This window comes from Cervus elaphus, chromosome 22 (genome assembly GCF_910594005.1).
Source record: "Cervus elaphus chromosome 22, mCerEla1.1, whole genome shotgun sequence".
In the NCBI taxonomy this organism is placed as follows: domain Eukaryota; kingdom Metazoa; phylum Chordata; class Mammalia; order Artiodactyla; family Cervidae; genus Cervus; species Cervus elaphus.
In genome coordinates, this window is record NC_057836.1 from 30,401,349 (window position 1) to 30,419,416 (window position 18,068).

An 18,068-nucleotide genomic window follows, 5' to 3' on the forward strand; every position below is an offset into this window, starting at 1 on the left:
TAGCTTTGTTATTGGAAGCAACCAAAGAAAAGGCAACATCAATGGGTAAATCTAAATCTTTAGAAAAATCTCATAAATATAAACTTTCTGGCATATTTGATAAAACTAATAATAATTAAAAATTTAAATAATGACTCTACTGTCAACATATCCTTCAGGAAACATATATGCAATTAACTTCTGCTTCAAGATTGTCCTAAGTGATAAATTTAATGTTACCTTCAGCAATATAAAAGAATTAACTGTATAAAATAACCATGCTCTCCAGGGTTTGTCCAGAGTTTCTTTGTCCCACAAGGTTGGTTTGATTCCGGACATTCATTCAGGATCAGTATAGAGAAGCTTTAGATATGGCATTGCAAAAGTTTCTCTTCTGCAATGATGAGAATTAAGTCTGATGCCCAAGACAAGAACTTAGAATCCAGAGGCCTGGAAGGGTTCTGACTCTGGGTTTGTCACTGACAAATGTTGTGAATTTGAGCAAGTTATCTGCCTACTTTGGCCCTGAATTTCCTGATTTTCCCAATGACAAGTTAACCTAGACCATCCCCAGTGTTCTCTTGGCTCTAATCTTCTATAATCTTGGCTCTACAGTATCCACAGTGGCCTGATTCTAAGCTTTCAAAGACACACATTTGTACTTTCAGATACAGCAAAACAGTCTCAGTTAAAACTTCATGCCTTAGAGAAGAGAATAAGATAAAATATTCCTGGTTGACTTCGTAGGAGGCCTAGTTAAATAGCCTCTCATTCTGCTAAAAGGTATCTCAGACGTCTTTTTTCTTTACATTTGGGGTAACCAAATCCATAGTAGTTCTACAAGATGGAATATTGTATGAGAGTTTGTTATTATATTGATACATAGAGTAATGTCATAAATTGCTCTTGAAGTTTATTCTGTTTTTCTACTTTGATAGCTTTTTTCAAATGCATAATAATATAAAAAAATACTGTAGCATTCTAGAGTCAGTTCATTTCAGTTCAATTGCTCAGTCATGTCCAACTCTTTGTAACCCCATGAATCGCAGCACTCCAGGCCTCCCTGTCCATCACTAACTCCCGGAGTTTACTCAAACTCATGTCCATCGAGTCGGTGATGCCATCCAGCCATCTCATCTTCTGTCGTCCCCTTCTCGTCCTGCCCCCAATCCCTCCTAGCATCAGGGTCTTTCCCAATGAGTCAACTCTTCGCATGAGGTGGCCAAAGTATTGGAGTTTTAGCTTCAGCATCAGTCCATCCAATGAATACCCAGGACTGATCTCCTTCAGGATGGACTGGTTGGATCTCCTTGCAGTCCAAGGGACTCTCAAGAGTCTTCTCCAACATCACAGTTCAAAAGCATCAATTCTTCAGCGCTCAGCTTTCTTCACAGTCCAACTCTTACATTCATACATGACCACTGGAAAAACCATAGCCTTGACTAGATGGACTATTACTTTGTTGAAAAAGTAGTGTCTCTGCTTTTTAATATGTTATCTAGGTTGGTCATAACTTTCCTTCCAAGGAGTAAGTGTCTTTTAATTTCATGGCTGCAATCACCATCTGCAGTGATTTTGGAGCCCCAAAATATAGTCTTGTCACTGTTTCCACTGTTTCCCCATCTATTTCCCATGAAGTGATGGGACCAGATGCCATGATCTTAGTTTTCTGAATGTTGAGCTTTAAGCCAACTTTTTCACTCTCTTCTTTCACTTTCATCAAGAGGCTTTTTAGTTCCTCTTCACTTTCTGCCATAAAGGTGGTGTCATCTGCTGTAGAGGTTAGTAAAACCCATCAGCCAAGACCAGGATATCATGTAAAGTGGTAAACCTCTAATTATCAAAAGGAAGCTGTCTAAGAGTGAATTCACATTTAATGATGAGAAGCTGGTATTTCTGATGACAACTGTGTTCTCCCCAGGCAAACTTTGTTGGCATTTCCATTTACATACCCAAGAACATTGATTTTTGAAAGTATTAAGGTATTGCCTACTAAGAGGTAACATTTTATATCATTACATTTTTTTTCCAGAACCAAACCTGTCTCTTATCATGAACGAGCTCTCTTTTCAGATTGCAACTCAAGATGCAAATGTTCAGAGACAAAATGGGAACCCATATGTGGTGAGAATGGAATCACGTATGCATCGGCTTGTCTTGCTGGTTGTCAAACCTCCACCGGGAGTGGAAAGGCGACTGTAAGAAACCTTCTCTAAAGTGTGTGCCCCTGGGCATGCAACAGTGCTTAACTATACAACCCTATGGGGTCTCAGGGACCAACCCAGGAGCAGACCACATCGATAGAATCCATGGCGTTTACTCTGCCTTTGTTGTTTTGTGTGGTGACAGGAAATAAAAGCATCACTAGCAGAACTACAGTTGTTGGAAGAATTGGGGTCAGAATGAGAATACTGAAACAGGCTGGGGGAATTTTGTAATTATGTAGTCTAGTTCTCTTATTTTACTAGTAAGGAATACTAGCCTCAAATGAGAAAGTCTCAGTCATAAGATCATTTAATAACATCTGCCTTGGGCTCCATCTCTCCTGATCCCAAAGCCAGTGGTCCTTGCAGGTTTTGGAGGACAGGACAAATAGAAGCCAGTATAAGGCAGTTCAGCCCAAAAGTTCTAGACCCAGGGGTCAGAGATCCAGAGGAGGTTGATGGTTCTGAGACAGCTCTGCCTGAGATATCAAGCCAATTTATGTAATGATGAAAAGAGTAGATGGCTGGAATCAAGGATTCCTATAGGATGTAAGAGGAAGACCGGGTTGGAAATATAGGTAGGAAACCAGTTGTGAAGAGTATCATGTACATCAATTAAGAGTACTATGTACTTCATTAACAGATTCATTCTTCTAATCACACCTTTATAGCCCTGTCCCTAACAGACTCTTCCTTATACTCATTGTGTATAAGGCACAGGGGTCAGATGGCTTTCTGTTTGTGACTGATGAAATCTACCTGTATTTGACAGCCCCAGAGAGCTGAAAATTAAACCACGCACATATTTACGTATTCTTATCCGCTAGATTAAGAATGCTTGGGCAACCACTTCTATAGACAGTCTCATGCTTGTTGATTTTCCATTTACTGTTATTTTGACATTTTATTCAGAGAAGAATGGATTGGTCTCTAGCAACACTGATATTAAGACCACCCACCCATCTGAAATCTGAGCTTTAATATTCCCTTCTTTTTCTTCCTTCTTGTCTTTCCTCCACCCAACCCCCAACTTTGGCCACTATACTCTTTGGCCTAAATCACTTGAAGGATTTTCTTTTCTTTTACTTTGGATTTGCTTTTTTTTTTTAATTGAAGTATAATTTATTTACAGTGTTGTGTTAATTACTGCTATACAACAAAGTGATTCAGTTATATATACATTCTTAAAAGTTTTTCATATGATTTATCATAGGATATGAATATAGTTCTCTGCGCTATACAGTAGGACCTTGTTGTTTACCCACTCTATATATAAAAACTTACATCTGCTAACCCCATCCCCTACTCTATGCCTTCCCCAACACCCTCCTCCCTTGGAAACTGCCAATCTGTTCTCAATGTCCATGTTTCTGCTTCATAGGTAGTTTCATTTATGTCATATTTCAGATCCCACATGTAAGTGGTAACATATAGTACTTTTCTTTGTTTCTGACTTACTTCACTTAATGTGATAATCTCTAGTTGCACTGAAAGGTCTTTCTTAACCGGAGCTTCCATTTATTGAAAATGTTGCATGCCAGGCACTAAGGGAAGTACTTTAAAAAAATATTTAGACATCATGATACTCGAGTGATTGGGTATTATTTTACTTAGTTTGCTCATGTGAGAATTAAAGCATTAAGATACAAGGGATCTGCCTAAACTTATGTATCTGGTGAGAGGCAAAGTCAAGATTCAAAAGCTTTTTACCTGACACTCAAAAAAAAATCAAAAATCCTATATTGCTACTCCTCTTCTAAAAGGAAATGCCACTTTTATTTCATTTTTTACCTAAAAATTCACAAAATCTTTTGTAATAAAAATGACAACTCATTACATGTACATATTCACACATGAAACTTATAGAAATACACTGACAAGAGATTATGAAAGTTGCCCCTTTATCCAAGATTTAGTTGGGTTTTACTTATCAGGGTTTTTCTTTCCTTCTCATAATCACTATATGTTCTTTCATATCTTCAAACTGTGCCCATTTATTTAACAAATGTTTACTAAGCACTTCAATTGAGGGCCTATTTTTAAGCCTACATGTACAATGATAACAAAGCAAAGAGTTTCTGCCAGAGGTTACATTCTAGTGGGGACATGTAGTTTAGAATTAAATGATTATATAATATCCTGATAAAATGTAATAAACGCTGTGAGGAAAACAAGTTAGAATAGTGTGGAGAGATGAAGGTACTGTTTTGAATGGGTGGTTTTGAAAGCTCTCTCTAATGAACTATCTGAGCAGAGACCTGAAGTGTGTTTGCCAACCATGGGACTCCCTAGAAGAATTGCCCAGCAGAGAAAACAGGAAGACCATGAGGCCTGACTGGGCTCACCAAGTTTGAGGGTTGGCAAGGGTCCCATGGGAGCTCATGAGTAGAGGGAGAAGGGGAAGATCACGGAGCAATGAGATCAGATTGGGATTCAGGAGATGCATCGTGGATAGCGGGGAAGCCGCTCTAAGGACTTGGGATTTTATTCAAGTACAATGAGACGCCACTGGGAAGTTGAGAATAGCGATGCAATCTGACTGCCTCCTTTAAAGGCTCAATTGGGTTATTGCAGAAAAGAGACCAGAGCCAGGTAAGAGTAGAAACAGGTCAAGCACAAATAGACCATGGTGGCTTAGATTTAGATGTGGTAGGGAAGAAGGTAAGGTAGCACTGGATTTGGTGAGATTTGCTTAGAAATGGTTCTGTAGGATCAATAGTGTGTAGACCATCTGCTCTTTGGGTACTAAAATGTTTTCTCCCTCAACTTCACTTTGCTTGATACAGTCTAACACAGAAAAATAAAAATTTCCCCATGTTTGTGTTATAAATGTATACTATAAAATCATTGAAAATAAATATTTGTCTTTAATGCTATATATTATTTACCTCAATAATTGGATTTTTCCCTGCTGTGTTACAGATATTTAATAACTGTACCTGTGTGGGACTTGCAGCCTCAAAATTAGGAAAGTCCTCAGGCATGGTGGGCAGATGTCAAAAAGATAATGGATGCGCCAAAATGTTCCTGTATTTCCTCGTGATTGCAGTCATCACATCCTATACTTTGTCTGTAGGCGGGATACCTGGATACATCTTGCTTCTGAGGTGAACCTTGAATCTCCTTGCCCCAATTTTAACAGAAGACACACTGTGACCATCTCCAGCAGTGACTTCCAACTCTGTTCTGTGGAGTCATTGTGATTCCTTACAGCACTCGCAAGAAACTTGTTCCACTTTTATGCTTTTCTCTCTTTAGGTTTTTATACAAAAATGTGGTTGGATAGAAATTTTTCTATTGTAATATAATTTATGCTTGAACATTTTTTACTGGCTCTCCTCTCACAAGTCGATGCAATACACACATAAATGCAAATGTTAAAATACTAGTTTTCTAATGAGTATTCTCAGTGGTAAAAGTTTCCTCTTCATTGAGTTAGTATTGCAATTATTACTGTTATACAACTGATCAAAATCACCTAAAGATACTACAAATTTTGATGAAATTGTTAAACATGAAAAGTCACCATGTATTGTAAGTCAATCTTTTAATAGATGGATTAGGTGACTGAAATTAATTCACACATCAAAGGATTATTTTTTCTAAATGAAGCTGATCAAAATAGTATATATATTTTTAATTTCCCACAGCTTATATTGACTTCCCTGGTGGCTCAGACGGTAAAGCATCTGTCTACAATGTGGGAGACCTGGGTTCAATCCCTGGGTCAGGAAGATTCCCTGGAGAAGGAAATGGCAACCCACTCCAGTACTCTTGCCTAGAAAATCCCATGGACGGAGGAGCCTGGTGCAGGCTATTGTCCATGGGGTTGCAAAGAGTCAGACACAACTGAGTGACTTCACTTTCACTTTCATATTATAGAAATTGATTAGGAATATTTATAGAAAATAGGACCAAACATCCACAAATCTGCTTTCATAAAAGGGTTTTTTAAAAATTATTTACTAGCTATTAAATTTTGAGGCTGTGGCACAAGGCATGCAGGACCTTAGTTCCCCAAACATGCATCCCCTTCCCTAGATCACATAAAAGGATTTAATGGGAACATGAGATATTGATGTTTTCAAATGGAAGCATAGGTGTAGTGGGAAAGCATTACACCAGAATTCTCAGACTGGGATCATGCTCTGCAGGTACCTATTTCTTGAACATTTTCTTACGTAGTGCCAAGTAGGCACCTGGGCCTCGTGAATAAACAGGTGAACAAAGGACAAGTTTTCCTCACCATCAGCCCATAAATGAACCACACTTTATTTTGATGCCAGAAAGAACCATGTTTGCTTAAAGGAGAAAAGTTGTAATTGTCCATCATTTTAAAGCAGAGATTAAATATTATGCATATGAAGAGTTTACTACCATGGTTAACACTCAGTAGTTGTTATATATCCTCATGGTTATTGCTATTAAAATCCATCAGTTCAAGCTATGCATGCATACTCTGTCGCCATGTTGTGTCCAACTTGGACACCTTATGGACTCTGGCCTAACAGGCTCGTCTGCCCATGGGAGTTCCAAGGCAAGAATACTAGAACAGGTTGCCATTTACTTCTCCAGGGGATCTTCCCAAGCCTGGGATCGAACCAGTATCTCCTGCATTGACAGGCAGATTCTTTACCACTGAGTGACCTGGGAAGTCCCAGTTCAAGTTATACAGTCATTTTATTAAAGATGCTCTTGTTATTTTGGATAATCTTGTACTTGGCTGGTAAATTCAGATCCACAGTACTTACCAAAAGCACTCAGCATGTCACAGTGATTTTAATTCAACTTAATTCAATAGGGTGCCATGGTTTTAGAGCAAAACCCACAAAAACTTGCTATAGGTCATTAATCCTTTATTGTGCCTCATATTCTTACAAATTGTTAGAATTATTCCCTGTCTTTGCTACTTTACTGATAAAATTTGATTTTACTTTACCTTACACCGTTTGAGTATGTCATGTAAGAGTGATTAATCTTTTAGAAATATTAACTAAAAACCCAATACATTGCATATAATGGAACATGGCTTCTACATAATTTGCTTTCCCTATGCTAGAATATGTGGTTTCTCCATAAATGCTACTTGAATTCTGAGATTCTACATACAGTAGCCAAAAAAAATAATAACTAAATTTGAAAAAAAAATTATACAAAAAAGATTTGTGAATGTTTGGCCCTATTTTCTGTAGATCTTTCCTAACCAATTTCTATTATATAAGCTTTGGGAAATTAAAAATATATACAATATTTTGATTACTTTAATTTTAGAGAAACTTAATAGTCATCCTTTGACATGTGAATTAATTTCAAAGTAACCTAATCCACCTCACTAAAGACTGATTTATAATAAACTGACTTCACTACATGCTTTAATGCACTATTTTTTTGTGATATTGCTTTTATTGTTTTTAGGTGCATTAAACCACAACTTAAGTCTTTTGCCTTGGGTATCTACACCTTAGCAGTAAGAGTTCTTGGTAAGTATAATCTATGCTTAAATTATGGTAGCCATTATAAGTATATTTTAATAGTCTTCTAAATATTTTTACAGAATTATGACACATAACTAAATGCTGTAGGTAGTAGATTCAAGTTCTTTTAATTTTCTTCCCTCCTTTATGTCTTTCTTCCCTCCCTCTTTTCCTTGAATACTCTTCCTTTTTTCCAGAAATATTTATTGAGAATCAATGATGTACCCATAATAAAGTGATCTTATGAGAGTAATAACATTTTTTTATAACAATCTTGCCTCTTCTAGTACTGATCTAGTTTCCAAAAACCCATTGCTATTATAAAAGAGCCCTCTGAGAGGAAAGCACAAAATGAATCAGTAAGAAAGTCTGAAGTCTAATTTCTTAAATGATTAAATGGAAGAAATTCTGTTGCTAGGATATATCACTGGTAGAAAGATCATTCAAACAGTCAAAGCAGGATGGCTTAAGTTAAACATTTCTTAAATGTAATTGGAATGATTTTTTATGACTATCAGAATTTTCAATATTCATTAGTTAAAATCTATAGAAAACAGAGTGAATAAGTCAGATTAGGTCTTGTCCTTCAAGAGTTTATATTCCAAAGAAGAAAGGGAATTCACTGTACACATTCCTCTAGGCTTCCCTGGTGGCTCAGACGGTAAAGAATCTGCCTGCAATGAGGGAAACCTGAGTTCGATCCCTGGGTTGGGAAGATCCCTGGAGGAGGGCATGGCAGCCCACTCCAGTATTCCTGCCTGGAGAATCCCCATGGACAGAAGAACCTGGTGGGTTACATTCCATGGGGTCTCAAAGAGTTGGAGACGACTGAGCGACTAAGCACAGCACAGCAATTTGACAGAGAGGAGCTACTTGGGAAAAAACTAAAAATTCAGAGTTTTAAATAAATGGGTTTATGTAACTTGGAATATAAGAGGATATCTGATATATAAAGGGATATATGCAAAGATACAATATAATCCTGGGAAAACAACAAAAATGGAGGTCTATGTCATCATAGTTGGCTCAAATTCTACAATATTAAAACTGAGATTATCTAGAAAAAAGGTTATTGAGTCTGAAGTACATCCCAGGCTGTAATTAGTCTACCTACCTCCTTTTGGGAGCATAGATGTAACCACAGTGTGAAACATATCTTAAGTAAAACAAATAATTCATAACGTTGACCCCATAAAAATGAAAATACATTTAATCTTATATGATATCATTTATTGCTGTTATTTAGTTGTTATATCATATCTGACTCCTTAGTGACCCCATGGACTGTAGTCCACCAGGCTCCTCTGCCCATGGGCTTCTCCAGCAAGAATACTGGAGTGGGTTGCCCTGCCCTCCTCCAGGGGATCTTCCCCACTCAGGGACTGAACCCATGTCTCCTGTGTTCCTGCATTGGCAGGCAGATTCTGTACCACCGACCCACCTGGGAAGCCCCATGTATCATTTATATATAGAACCTAAAAAATACAGCAAACTAGCTAATATAACCCCCCAAAAAGCAGACTCACAGATATAGAGAACTAATGGTTGCCAGTGGTGGGGGGGCAGTATTGGGGTGAGGGAGTGAGGTACAAACTACTCAATATAGGATAGGCTCAAGGATCTATTGTAAAACATGGGAAATATAGCCAATACTTTGTAAATACTGTAAATGAAAAGTAATCTTCAAAAAATAAAAATATAATTAAAAATGAAAAAATATCATAAAGCAAATGAAAAACTACATATAGTGTTTTTTTTTTTCAATCTATATAACAGATGAGTGGCTAACATCCTATTATATGGAATGCCTAGGTACTGAAAACAAAAAGATTAAAGCTCTAAGAGAAAAGTGGCGGCGGCAGTTTAGTCGCTAAGTCGTGTCCGACTCTTGTGACCCCATGGACTGTAGCCTGCAGGCTCCTCTGCCCATGGGATTCTGCAGGCAGGAATACTGGAGTGGGTTGCCATTTCCTTCTCCAGGGGATCTTCCCAATCCAGGAATCGAACCTGGGTCTCCTGTATTGCAGGCAGATTCTTTACTGACTGAGCTGTGAGGGAAGCCCAAAAGTGGGTAAAAGATATAAACAACCATTTCATGGAAAAATAAATGGATATGTCTTAATATATAAAAAGATGGTCAAGGCCCCTCATAAGAAGAAGAGTACAAACTAAAGCTATGCTAAGATACTGATTCTTACTTAACAGATGGGAAAATTGCCAAATGTTGTTTGTTATGTATTATAATACAAATAGAAAATTGATACACTCATACATTGCTATTGTGAAAATTATACTATTGCTGGAGAAGAACATTTGGCAATAACAAAAAAATTACATTTAGATTTATCTTTTGACCTAGCAATCCTACCTCTAGCAATTGATGCCAAAAAATGAGCTCGCAAAAGTTTGAACTGTAATCTTATGGAGGGTCCAATCATTGTGGCATTATTTATAATAGTAAAAGGCTACAAGCAGTCTAAATGTACATCAATATGAGACTGGTTAAATAAACTATAGTAAACCCACATAAGGGAATACTTTACAGCTGTATGGACAAACGGGGGAAAATCTCTAATGTTACCACGTTTATTAGTCAGTACAGGCTGTCATAACAATACACCATGGACTGAGGGGCCTAAACAATAGGAAGTTACTGCCTCATAGTTCTGAAGGCTGCCAAGTCCAAGATCAATGTGCCAACAGACTGGTGTCTGGTGAGACCTCTCTTCCTGATGTGTAGATGGGCACCTTCTCACCGTGCATTCATACAACCTTTTCTCTGTGCACAGAGAGCAGTCTTTGGTGTCTCTTCCTCTTTGTAAGGACAGTATATACACTACTATGCATAAAATGGGCTTCCTAGATGGTGCTAGTGGTAAAGAACCTGCCTGCCAATGCAGGAGACATAAGAGATGCAGGTTCAATTCTGGGTTGGAAAGACCCCCTGGAGGAGGGCATGACAACCCACTCCAGTGTTCTTGCCTGGAGAACCCATGGGCAAGGGAGCCTGGCAGGCTACAGGCCATAGGGTCGCAAAAAGTCAGACATGACTGAAGGACTTAGTACGCACGAATGTAGAAAATAGATAACTGATGAGAACCTCCGGGCTTCCCTGATAGTTCAGTTGGTAAAGAATCTGCCTGCAATGCAGGAGACCTCGGTTCAGTTCCTGGGTTTGGAAGATCCGCTGCAGAAGGGATAAGCTACCTACTCCAGTATTCTTGGGCTTCCCTTGTGGCTCAGCTGGTAAAGAATCCTCCTGCAATGTGGGAGACCTGAGTTTGATCCCTGGGTTGGGAAGGTCCCCTGGAGAAGGGAACAGCTGCCCACTTCAACATTCTGGCCTGGAGAATTCCATGGACTGTAGTCCATGGGGTCATAAAGAGTAGGACATGACTGAATGACTTTCACTTTCAATGAGAACTGACTGTATAGCCCAGATATACTGTATAGCAGATATATATACAGATATACTGCATATTCTGTATAACACAGAACTTACTGTATGGCACTCTACTCAGCGCTCTGTGGTGACCTAAATGGGAAAAAAATCCAAAAAAAGGGGGATGTATGTACACAAACAGCTGACTCATTTTGCTACACAGCAGAAATTAACACAACTTTGTAAAGAAACTATATAATAATTTTTTTTTAATGGCAGCCTCCCTATCAGATTAGGGCTTCACTCTTATGACCTCATTTAACCTTGATTATCTCCTTAATTATTTTGCTTCCACATGCAATCATATAGGGAGGTAGGGCTCCAACTTATAAATTGTGGAGGGACACAGTTCATATCAAATGATCTCCAGGATATGCAACTAAGTTTAAGAAAGCAAAATGTAGAAAATTGTATACAGTATGATGCATTTGGTGTAAGTATCAAAAGGTGAAAATATTATACACATGCACAGGTATTGATATTTGCTCTTGTTAACAAGAAACAATGGAAGCATAAACCAAAAATGAATAATAATTTTTTTTAAGTTGCCTGTTAGGGAAGAAAGAAAAAAAACAGGGGGAGAGAACAGGATGGAAATGAGACTTTGTAAATATAACTGTTGTATAATTTTTAGTTTGAAACAATACAAAAATTTTATATAGTTTTAAATAATTAAAAGAACCAAAGAAATTCTTAAAACAAATAAAAACTAACTGTATATTACAGCGGTAACACACCATACAGAAAAAACATTAAACTACACGAAAAACAGAATTACTATGAATTCCCCATTGCTTCAGTACATTTTATAGTATTGTTTTTAATAGTAACTTTAGCATTGTTATGTTAAAACTATTATATATTTTAAGATAAAGCAGATCTCATCTCATCAGATGTTATGTTAATATCATTAGGAATCAATATTTTCAGCATAATAGAAAAGTGATAAAAGCATAAAATATTGTAAGTAAAATTCATTAATTTAAACTTAAAATGTCAATATGAACTCATATTTTAAAATAATGTGTATTTTACAACTCTGTCTCCTAAAAAATCTAGAATCTATTTAACCCAGAGAAATGAGCACCCATAGCAATGAATCCGTGATATCTAAATATCATTCCTCAATAAGGAACCATAGGACCTTGGAAAACTGACCAAGGTCTAGATTAGAAAATACATAACATGATTGTGGGACAACTTTTGGTGCGAGAAAGTGAGAAAGCTCTCAAAGGGATATATCAAAAGGACACAGGAACAATCTGAGGACTTTGGTCCAAGTTGAGATAATTTGAAAATAATAAATAAAAATACTATTCTATTAATATATAACAGTCATTATAATAGCTGCAGTGTCTCAAAATATATTAAATATAAAAAAAGATATAAATTTGTAATGATACCTAAGTAATTTTGAAGAATACTAGGACACTAACTCATTATTCTTAAAACAGGAAAGAACTGAACATTTACCCTGCCTTCCTCCTACTAATTGTATTTCAAAGTAACCAAGTAAATAATGATGAAGAGAAGTTCTTTTATAGAGAAATCCTAAATTATTTACGCAAGAAATAATGTAATTTTGAAAAATCTGTTTTGCAACCTTATCAATATTTGCTAAAAGCTATAAGTGAAAATGAATGAAAAACTCAATAATGGAGGGCATAGCGTGACCCTCAGTTTCATTTTAACATTACTGAGAGTGGCAAGTAGGCAGAAAGTGTCTCCTGTCTGAACACAAATCACCTATGTCTTGTTCCTGCCTGAGTCAGTGCAGGCCCTACCAAATTATTGGGAAAATGAAGGATAGGAGAACAAAGCAAATGATGTCGTGAAACAATCAGTCAAATCCAGACTATGGCACATTCTACAGGACAAATGTGTTGTTGCAAAAATCATTATTATAAGAAAAAAAAGAGTTGGGAAAGAAGCTGATATAAAGAGCCATTAAATTTAATGTGTCTCCTTGGTTTGAATTCTGGTTAGAATGAACCAGTTCTAAAGCAATGCTTTGAAGACATTTAGAAAAGTTTGAATATGAGTTCAACAGGATTAAAAAATTGTTTTAATATGTGTTATGTGTTAAATGGCATAGTGATATTTTTTAATTTGTGGGTTTTTTATTTTATGTTTATTGTATTTTAAATATATATATATATATAAATTTTTGGCCAAGCTACACAGCATATGGGCTCTTAGTTCCCCGACCACAGATCAAACCCACAAGCCCTGCATTGTAAGTGCAGAGTCTTAACCACGGGAACACCAGGGAAGTCACCATAGTGATATGTTTTAAAAATCCTGTCAGAGATGTGCTCTGAAATACATGTAAGGAGAATTATTTAATATCTGAGATATCTCTTTAAATGTTACTTTTAAAAAGTTTCTGGATGGACAATAGATTGAGGGACTGAAGAAATATGACACAGAAATAACAAAATTTGAATAATTGTTAAAGTTAGTGATGGTACATAAAGTTGCACTATATCATCCTAATTTTGTGAAGGTCTGAAATTTTGCCATTATGAAAATTTTAAAACATACATAAGATGGTAAGTATTTGAGTACTGAGGAATGTCTTCACGTTATTAGGAGCAATGTAAAGTTATTAATAGTTATCACCTAAATGTTTTTAGGTGACAATCTGTTCAGTTGGAGAATGTATATAAAAAGAATTTTTATTTATGATGTCAAGTAATCCAAATTAACCATTCAACTTTATCAATATAAGCTTTACCATATAGCTTTTAATGATCTTGTTTATGGGACTCTTTGCAAAATAAAAGTTTATGCCGTTAGTTCTTTTTTGAATCTGGAATTCTTCTCATCTTGGTACAAAGAGGGAGTTGTTGCTTAGTTGCTGAGTCAGGTCTGACTCTTTTGCGACCCCTACCAGGCTCCTCTGTCCATGGGATTTCTCAGACAAGAATACTAGAGTTGGTTGCTATTTCCCTTCTCCATGGGATCTTCCCAACCCAGGGATCAAACCTGTGTATCCTGCATTGGCAGACAGATTCTTTACCACTGAGCCTCCAGGGAAGCCTTTACAAAGAGTTGGGAAACTTTTGCAAATAACTTCCTTTGTAAATGTACATTTTCCTTACAAAAGGGAAACTTATGCTCTGTCTTCAGAGCTTCTTCTATGACTTTTATTTCTCAAAATTATCAGCTCAAAATAACCTTTATGCCAGAAGCATGCTTGGGGGTGGCATATTCTGGTCTCCTGGAGAGGCGCTGCTATTTCCAAAGAAGTGAATTTTGGACAGAATGTAGTTTCTGAGAGTCATTCTTTGTAGGCTAACCAAAAAGATATGCATATATTTTTAGTGGCAATTATTTGTTTTTCTCACAGCAGGAATCCCATCTCCCATATATTTTGGAGTTTTGATTGATACTTCATGCCTCAAGTGGGGATTTAAAAGATGTGGCAGTAAAGGATCCTGTAGATTGTATGATTCAAGTGCTTTCAGGTACCTATTATCAAACTCTTTCCTACATCTCATTGCTACCACATGCAGGTTTGCAAGAGGCAACGGGCACAAATAATCCTCACATAGTTTCATCACTTGTAAAGAAAAAGAGAATCTAATCCAGAAGTTTGTTCTGTTTTATAGAATAATTCTATTATTATCTGACCATTTGGCTAGATCTTTCGTTTCCCCCATTCTTAATCTTGACTCCCATCATTTAAAAAAGATAAGACAGAAGATTTCAGAATAGAGTAGGATTTTCAAAGTTTATGCACACAACTGAGTTAATTCCCTGAAACTCAGAAGCATTTAGATTTAGGTCACATTTGGGGTTTAATTCTATTTTTTTTTTTCTTTTTCCAAACTGAGCCAAACTGTCCCATTTACGTCAGCTATAATCCCCCTGGGCAAGATTTGGATTTGGCTCTAAATCTGTCCGGTCTTTATTGCCAAACTGATGTTCAATTATTCCAGTACTTGAAATGCATAAAAGTAAAAGATTTTCTCTATGTGTGTACGGGGTTAAGGGCATGGATTTTTCACTATGGTATCATTCAGAGCAATTCAGCAAACATTTAGTCCCCTTATTGCTTAAAGCAATGCTTCAATGGCTTAAAAACAAGAAGGACTTTTTTTTCAATTTACAAGCTGAGTATTCTCTAGAAAAATAAACTTAGTGCTAAACCTTGTAAGTTGGATGTGAATTGAGCTGACCATCTCAAATAAATTTGCTTGACTTAATAGGCTTTGAGGACATGTGAGAAATTTATGTTGGTCTTTGAAAGGGACCTGATCTATGAGGAAAATTGGCACTTTATTCACATTTACTCAGGCTGTATTTTACTGTAAAGACAATGTAACTCAGAGACTATGAGTATATGTACAAGGTGACCAGCATGAATCATTCAACCTGTGCTTTCAGGCCTTCATGTCTTATGATCTAATAGAACTAAAGGCTTGTCGTGGAAGACACTGATGTAAACCTCTGGTTTGCTTAGGTCACTCTAATGTACTGAGATCTCCAATTCCTCCTTAATGTTACTTCCTGTAGTTTTCTGTAAGAGTGAATTTGGGCAAGTTTCAAGGGGAGGATAAACATATAATTTATCATTCAAATCTGGATATTTTTGACAAGGAAAGGGGGCAGATTACCCTGGGACAACACTAGCTTATGCTAGCTTATGCTGGCACTGTTCTAAGCAAACAGGTCTATAGTCACCTGGTCTAAGGAAATAAGTTACAGAAAGGATGGAAAGGATTATATAATTAGCAGTAACTGAAAATGATGGCACTACTAAAAATTTGCTTTATATTAGCTTACTGCCTTCAATAGTCTGTCAAATGTTCACAGAAAGGCCTTTTATAGCCACTGAATCTGCATTCTTAAAGAAAACCATCCTCATGGTTTTATTGATATTGATTGATTTCATTGGTATTGATATTTTTGGATGTTATTACATTTTATTTAAAATTGCACAGCTACAATAATTAAGACTGAGTTTCTGTCTTCTTCTAGACACATATATCTGGGACTAACCATGATGCTTGGCATAATGTCCATTTTCCTGAGTACTGCAGTGCTTTTCACTTTAAAGAAAAATTATGTTTCAAAACACAGAAGCTTCAGGACCAAGAGAGAAAGAACAATGGTGTCAACAAGAATCAGGAAGGAGAATTGTACTACAAGTGATCATTTGCTACATCCCAACTATTGGCCAGGCAAGGAAACACAGCTTTAGAAAAATGGTCACTTGAAGCCATGTTTTCTGATTTCTGGAAATTCTGCAAACCAATATTAGTCAGAAGGGTTTTAAATGTGTGAATTCTTTCTCCTTTCAAAAAGCTGTCTACTTTGTTTTTGATACTGTACCTGATAACAAATATAATTAATCATGTTATAGAAGATGTAGATGGTAAAGTTAATTATACATATTTTAAATTTATAAACAAATTCCTTATATCATTTACTCATTCTGCTGAATTTTGCCTGTGCCCATTGATAAATTAGCTGTACTTCTAGTAGAACAATTGTCAATATAACTTAATGGCTGTATGTAATTTCCAAACTGACATACTTGCCTAGGATAAGAGAATACTTAAGGAAAAAAAATTAAACAACTTGTGTGTGTGTTCAGTCACTCAGTTGTGTCTGACTCTCTGCAACCCCACAGACTGTAGCCTGCTAGGCTCCTCTAGTCCATGGAATTTTCCAGGCAAGAACACTAGAGTAGGTTACTACCATTTCCTACTCCAGGGGGTCTTCCAGACCCAGGGACTGAACCTGTGTCTCTATTGTCTCCTGCACTGGCAGACAGATTCTTTACTACTAGCATCACCCACCTAGGAAACATCATCCTTCAAATATCAACTTAATGATGATGTTTGGATAGAGTAAGAACATGTAGATGAAGATTTCATTTTAAGCTCCTTTCTTTTGAAATATAGTAACTGATATAGATTACTATATCAATCTATATAGTATCTATATGCTCTATCATTGCAAATGATTTTGGAGGATTCGAATTTTGAAATACTAACTCTTCTGCTGTTCATTATTTCTACTTTTTCTGTGAAATTTTTTTAAGTGACTGTAGTTGTGAAGTAATAAAATGTATATGCTTTCCTGTCCTTTTATGAATTCAATGAAGTAAAAAATATTGTTAATACTGCCCACATTTTAAATATATAAGTAGCTCCAGACTTATGACTGCGACATGGTACTGATATATATTTGAAAGTGAATTTCTGAAAATCTACAATGAACTTATATATTATGATAGGAACACACAGTGATGGCTTGAGTGGTGGTGGGTATGGTCCCTTTTGGTGGCCTTCCTGGCATCTGTCTCAAGGTTTCTGGATGGGGTGGTACCACTGGTACACCCTGCCATATAGTTCTCTGTCTGCAACTGAAAAAGTCAAGCCAGGCATTTCCTCTTGACTGACTTCCTGGTCTTGCTCTCACTAAAACTAGCAGATTCAGCAGTCCGCCATCGTCAATCTTCAGCTCTTCCATGTGTCATGTCTTTCTTCCTCTATCACAACTGCACCCTAGGAGGGACCTGACCTTCCCGAGAAAAACAGACCTAGGTAGATCCACCCCTCCCTACCAGTAAAGTCTTGCTCATTATTAGAGAAATGCAAATCAAAACCACAATGAGGTACCATTACACGCCAGTCAGGATGGCTGCTATCCAAAAGTCTACAAGCAATAAATGCTGGAGAGGGTGTGGAGAAAAGGGAACCCTCTTACACTGTTGGTGGGAATGCAAGCTAGTACAGCCGCTATGGAAAACAGTGTGGAGATTTCTTAAAAAACTGGAAATAGAACTGCCATATGACCCAGCAATCCCACTTCTGGGCATACACACTGAGGAAACCAGATCTGAAAGAGACACGTGCACCCCAATGTTCATCGCAGCACTGTTTATAATAGCCAGGACATGGAAGCAACCTAGATGCCCATCAGCAGATGAATGGATAAGGAAGCTGTGGTACA

General features: G+C 36.9%; 1 protein-coding gene across 4 annotated transcripts in view; it reads left to right on the top strand.

The window, feature by feature from the left end:
* Positions 1-17,686, top strand: part of SLCO1C1 (solute carrier organic anion transporter family member 1C1) — a 76,028-nt gene extending 58,342 nt beyond the window's left edge. For 3 of the 4 annotated variants that reach the window (XM_043882553.1, XM_043882554.1, XM_043882555.1), the window contains 5 exons: positions 2,012-2,177; positions 5,106-5,290; positions 7,599-7,663; positions 14,452-14,569; positions 16,086-17,686. In XM_043882553.1, the coding sequence (XP_043738488.1) occupies positions 2,012-2,177; positions 5,106-5,290; positions 7,599-7,663; positions 14,452-14,569; positions 16,086-16,308 (757 nt within the window). In that variant the 3' untranslated portion in view covers positions 16,309-17,686. The remainder of the gene's footprint in view (positions 1-2,011; positions 2,178-5,105; positions 5,291-7,598; positions 7,664-14,451; positions 14,570-16,085) is intronic. The other variant, XM_043882556.1, reaches the window with a different exon arrangement.
* Positions 17,687-18,068: the final 382 nt, after the last annotated feature.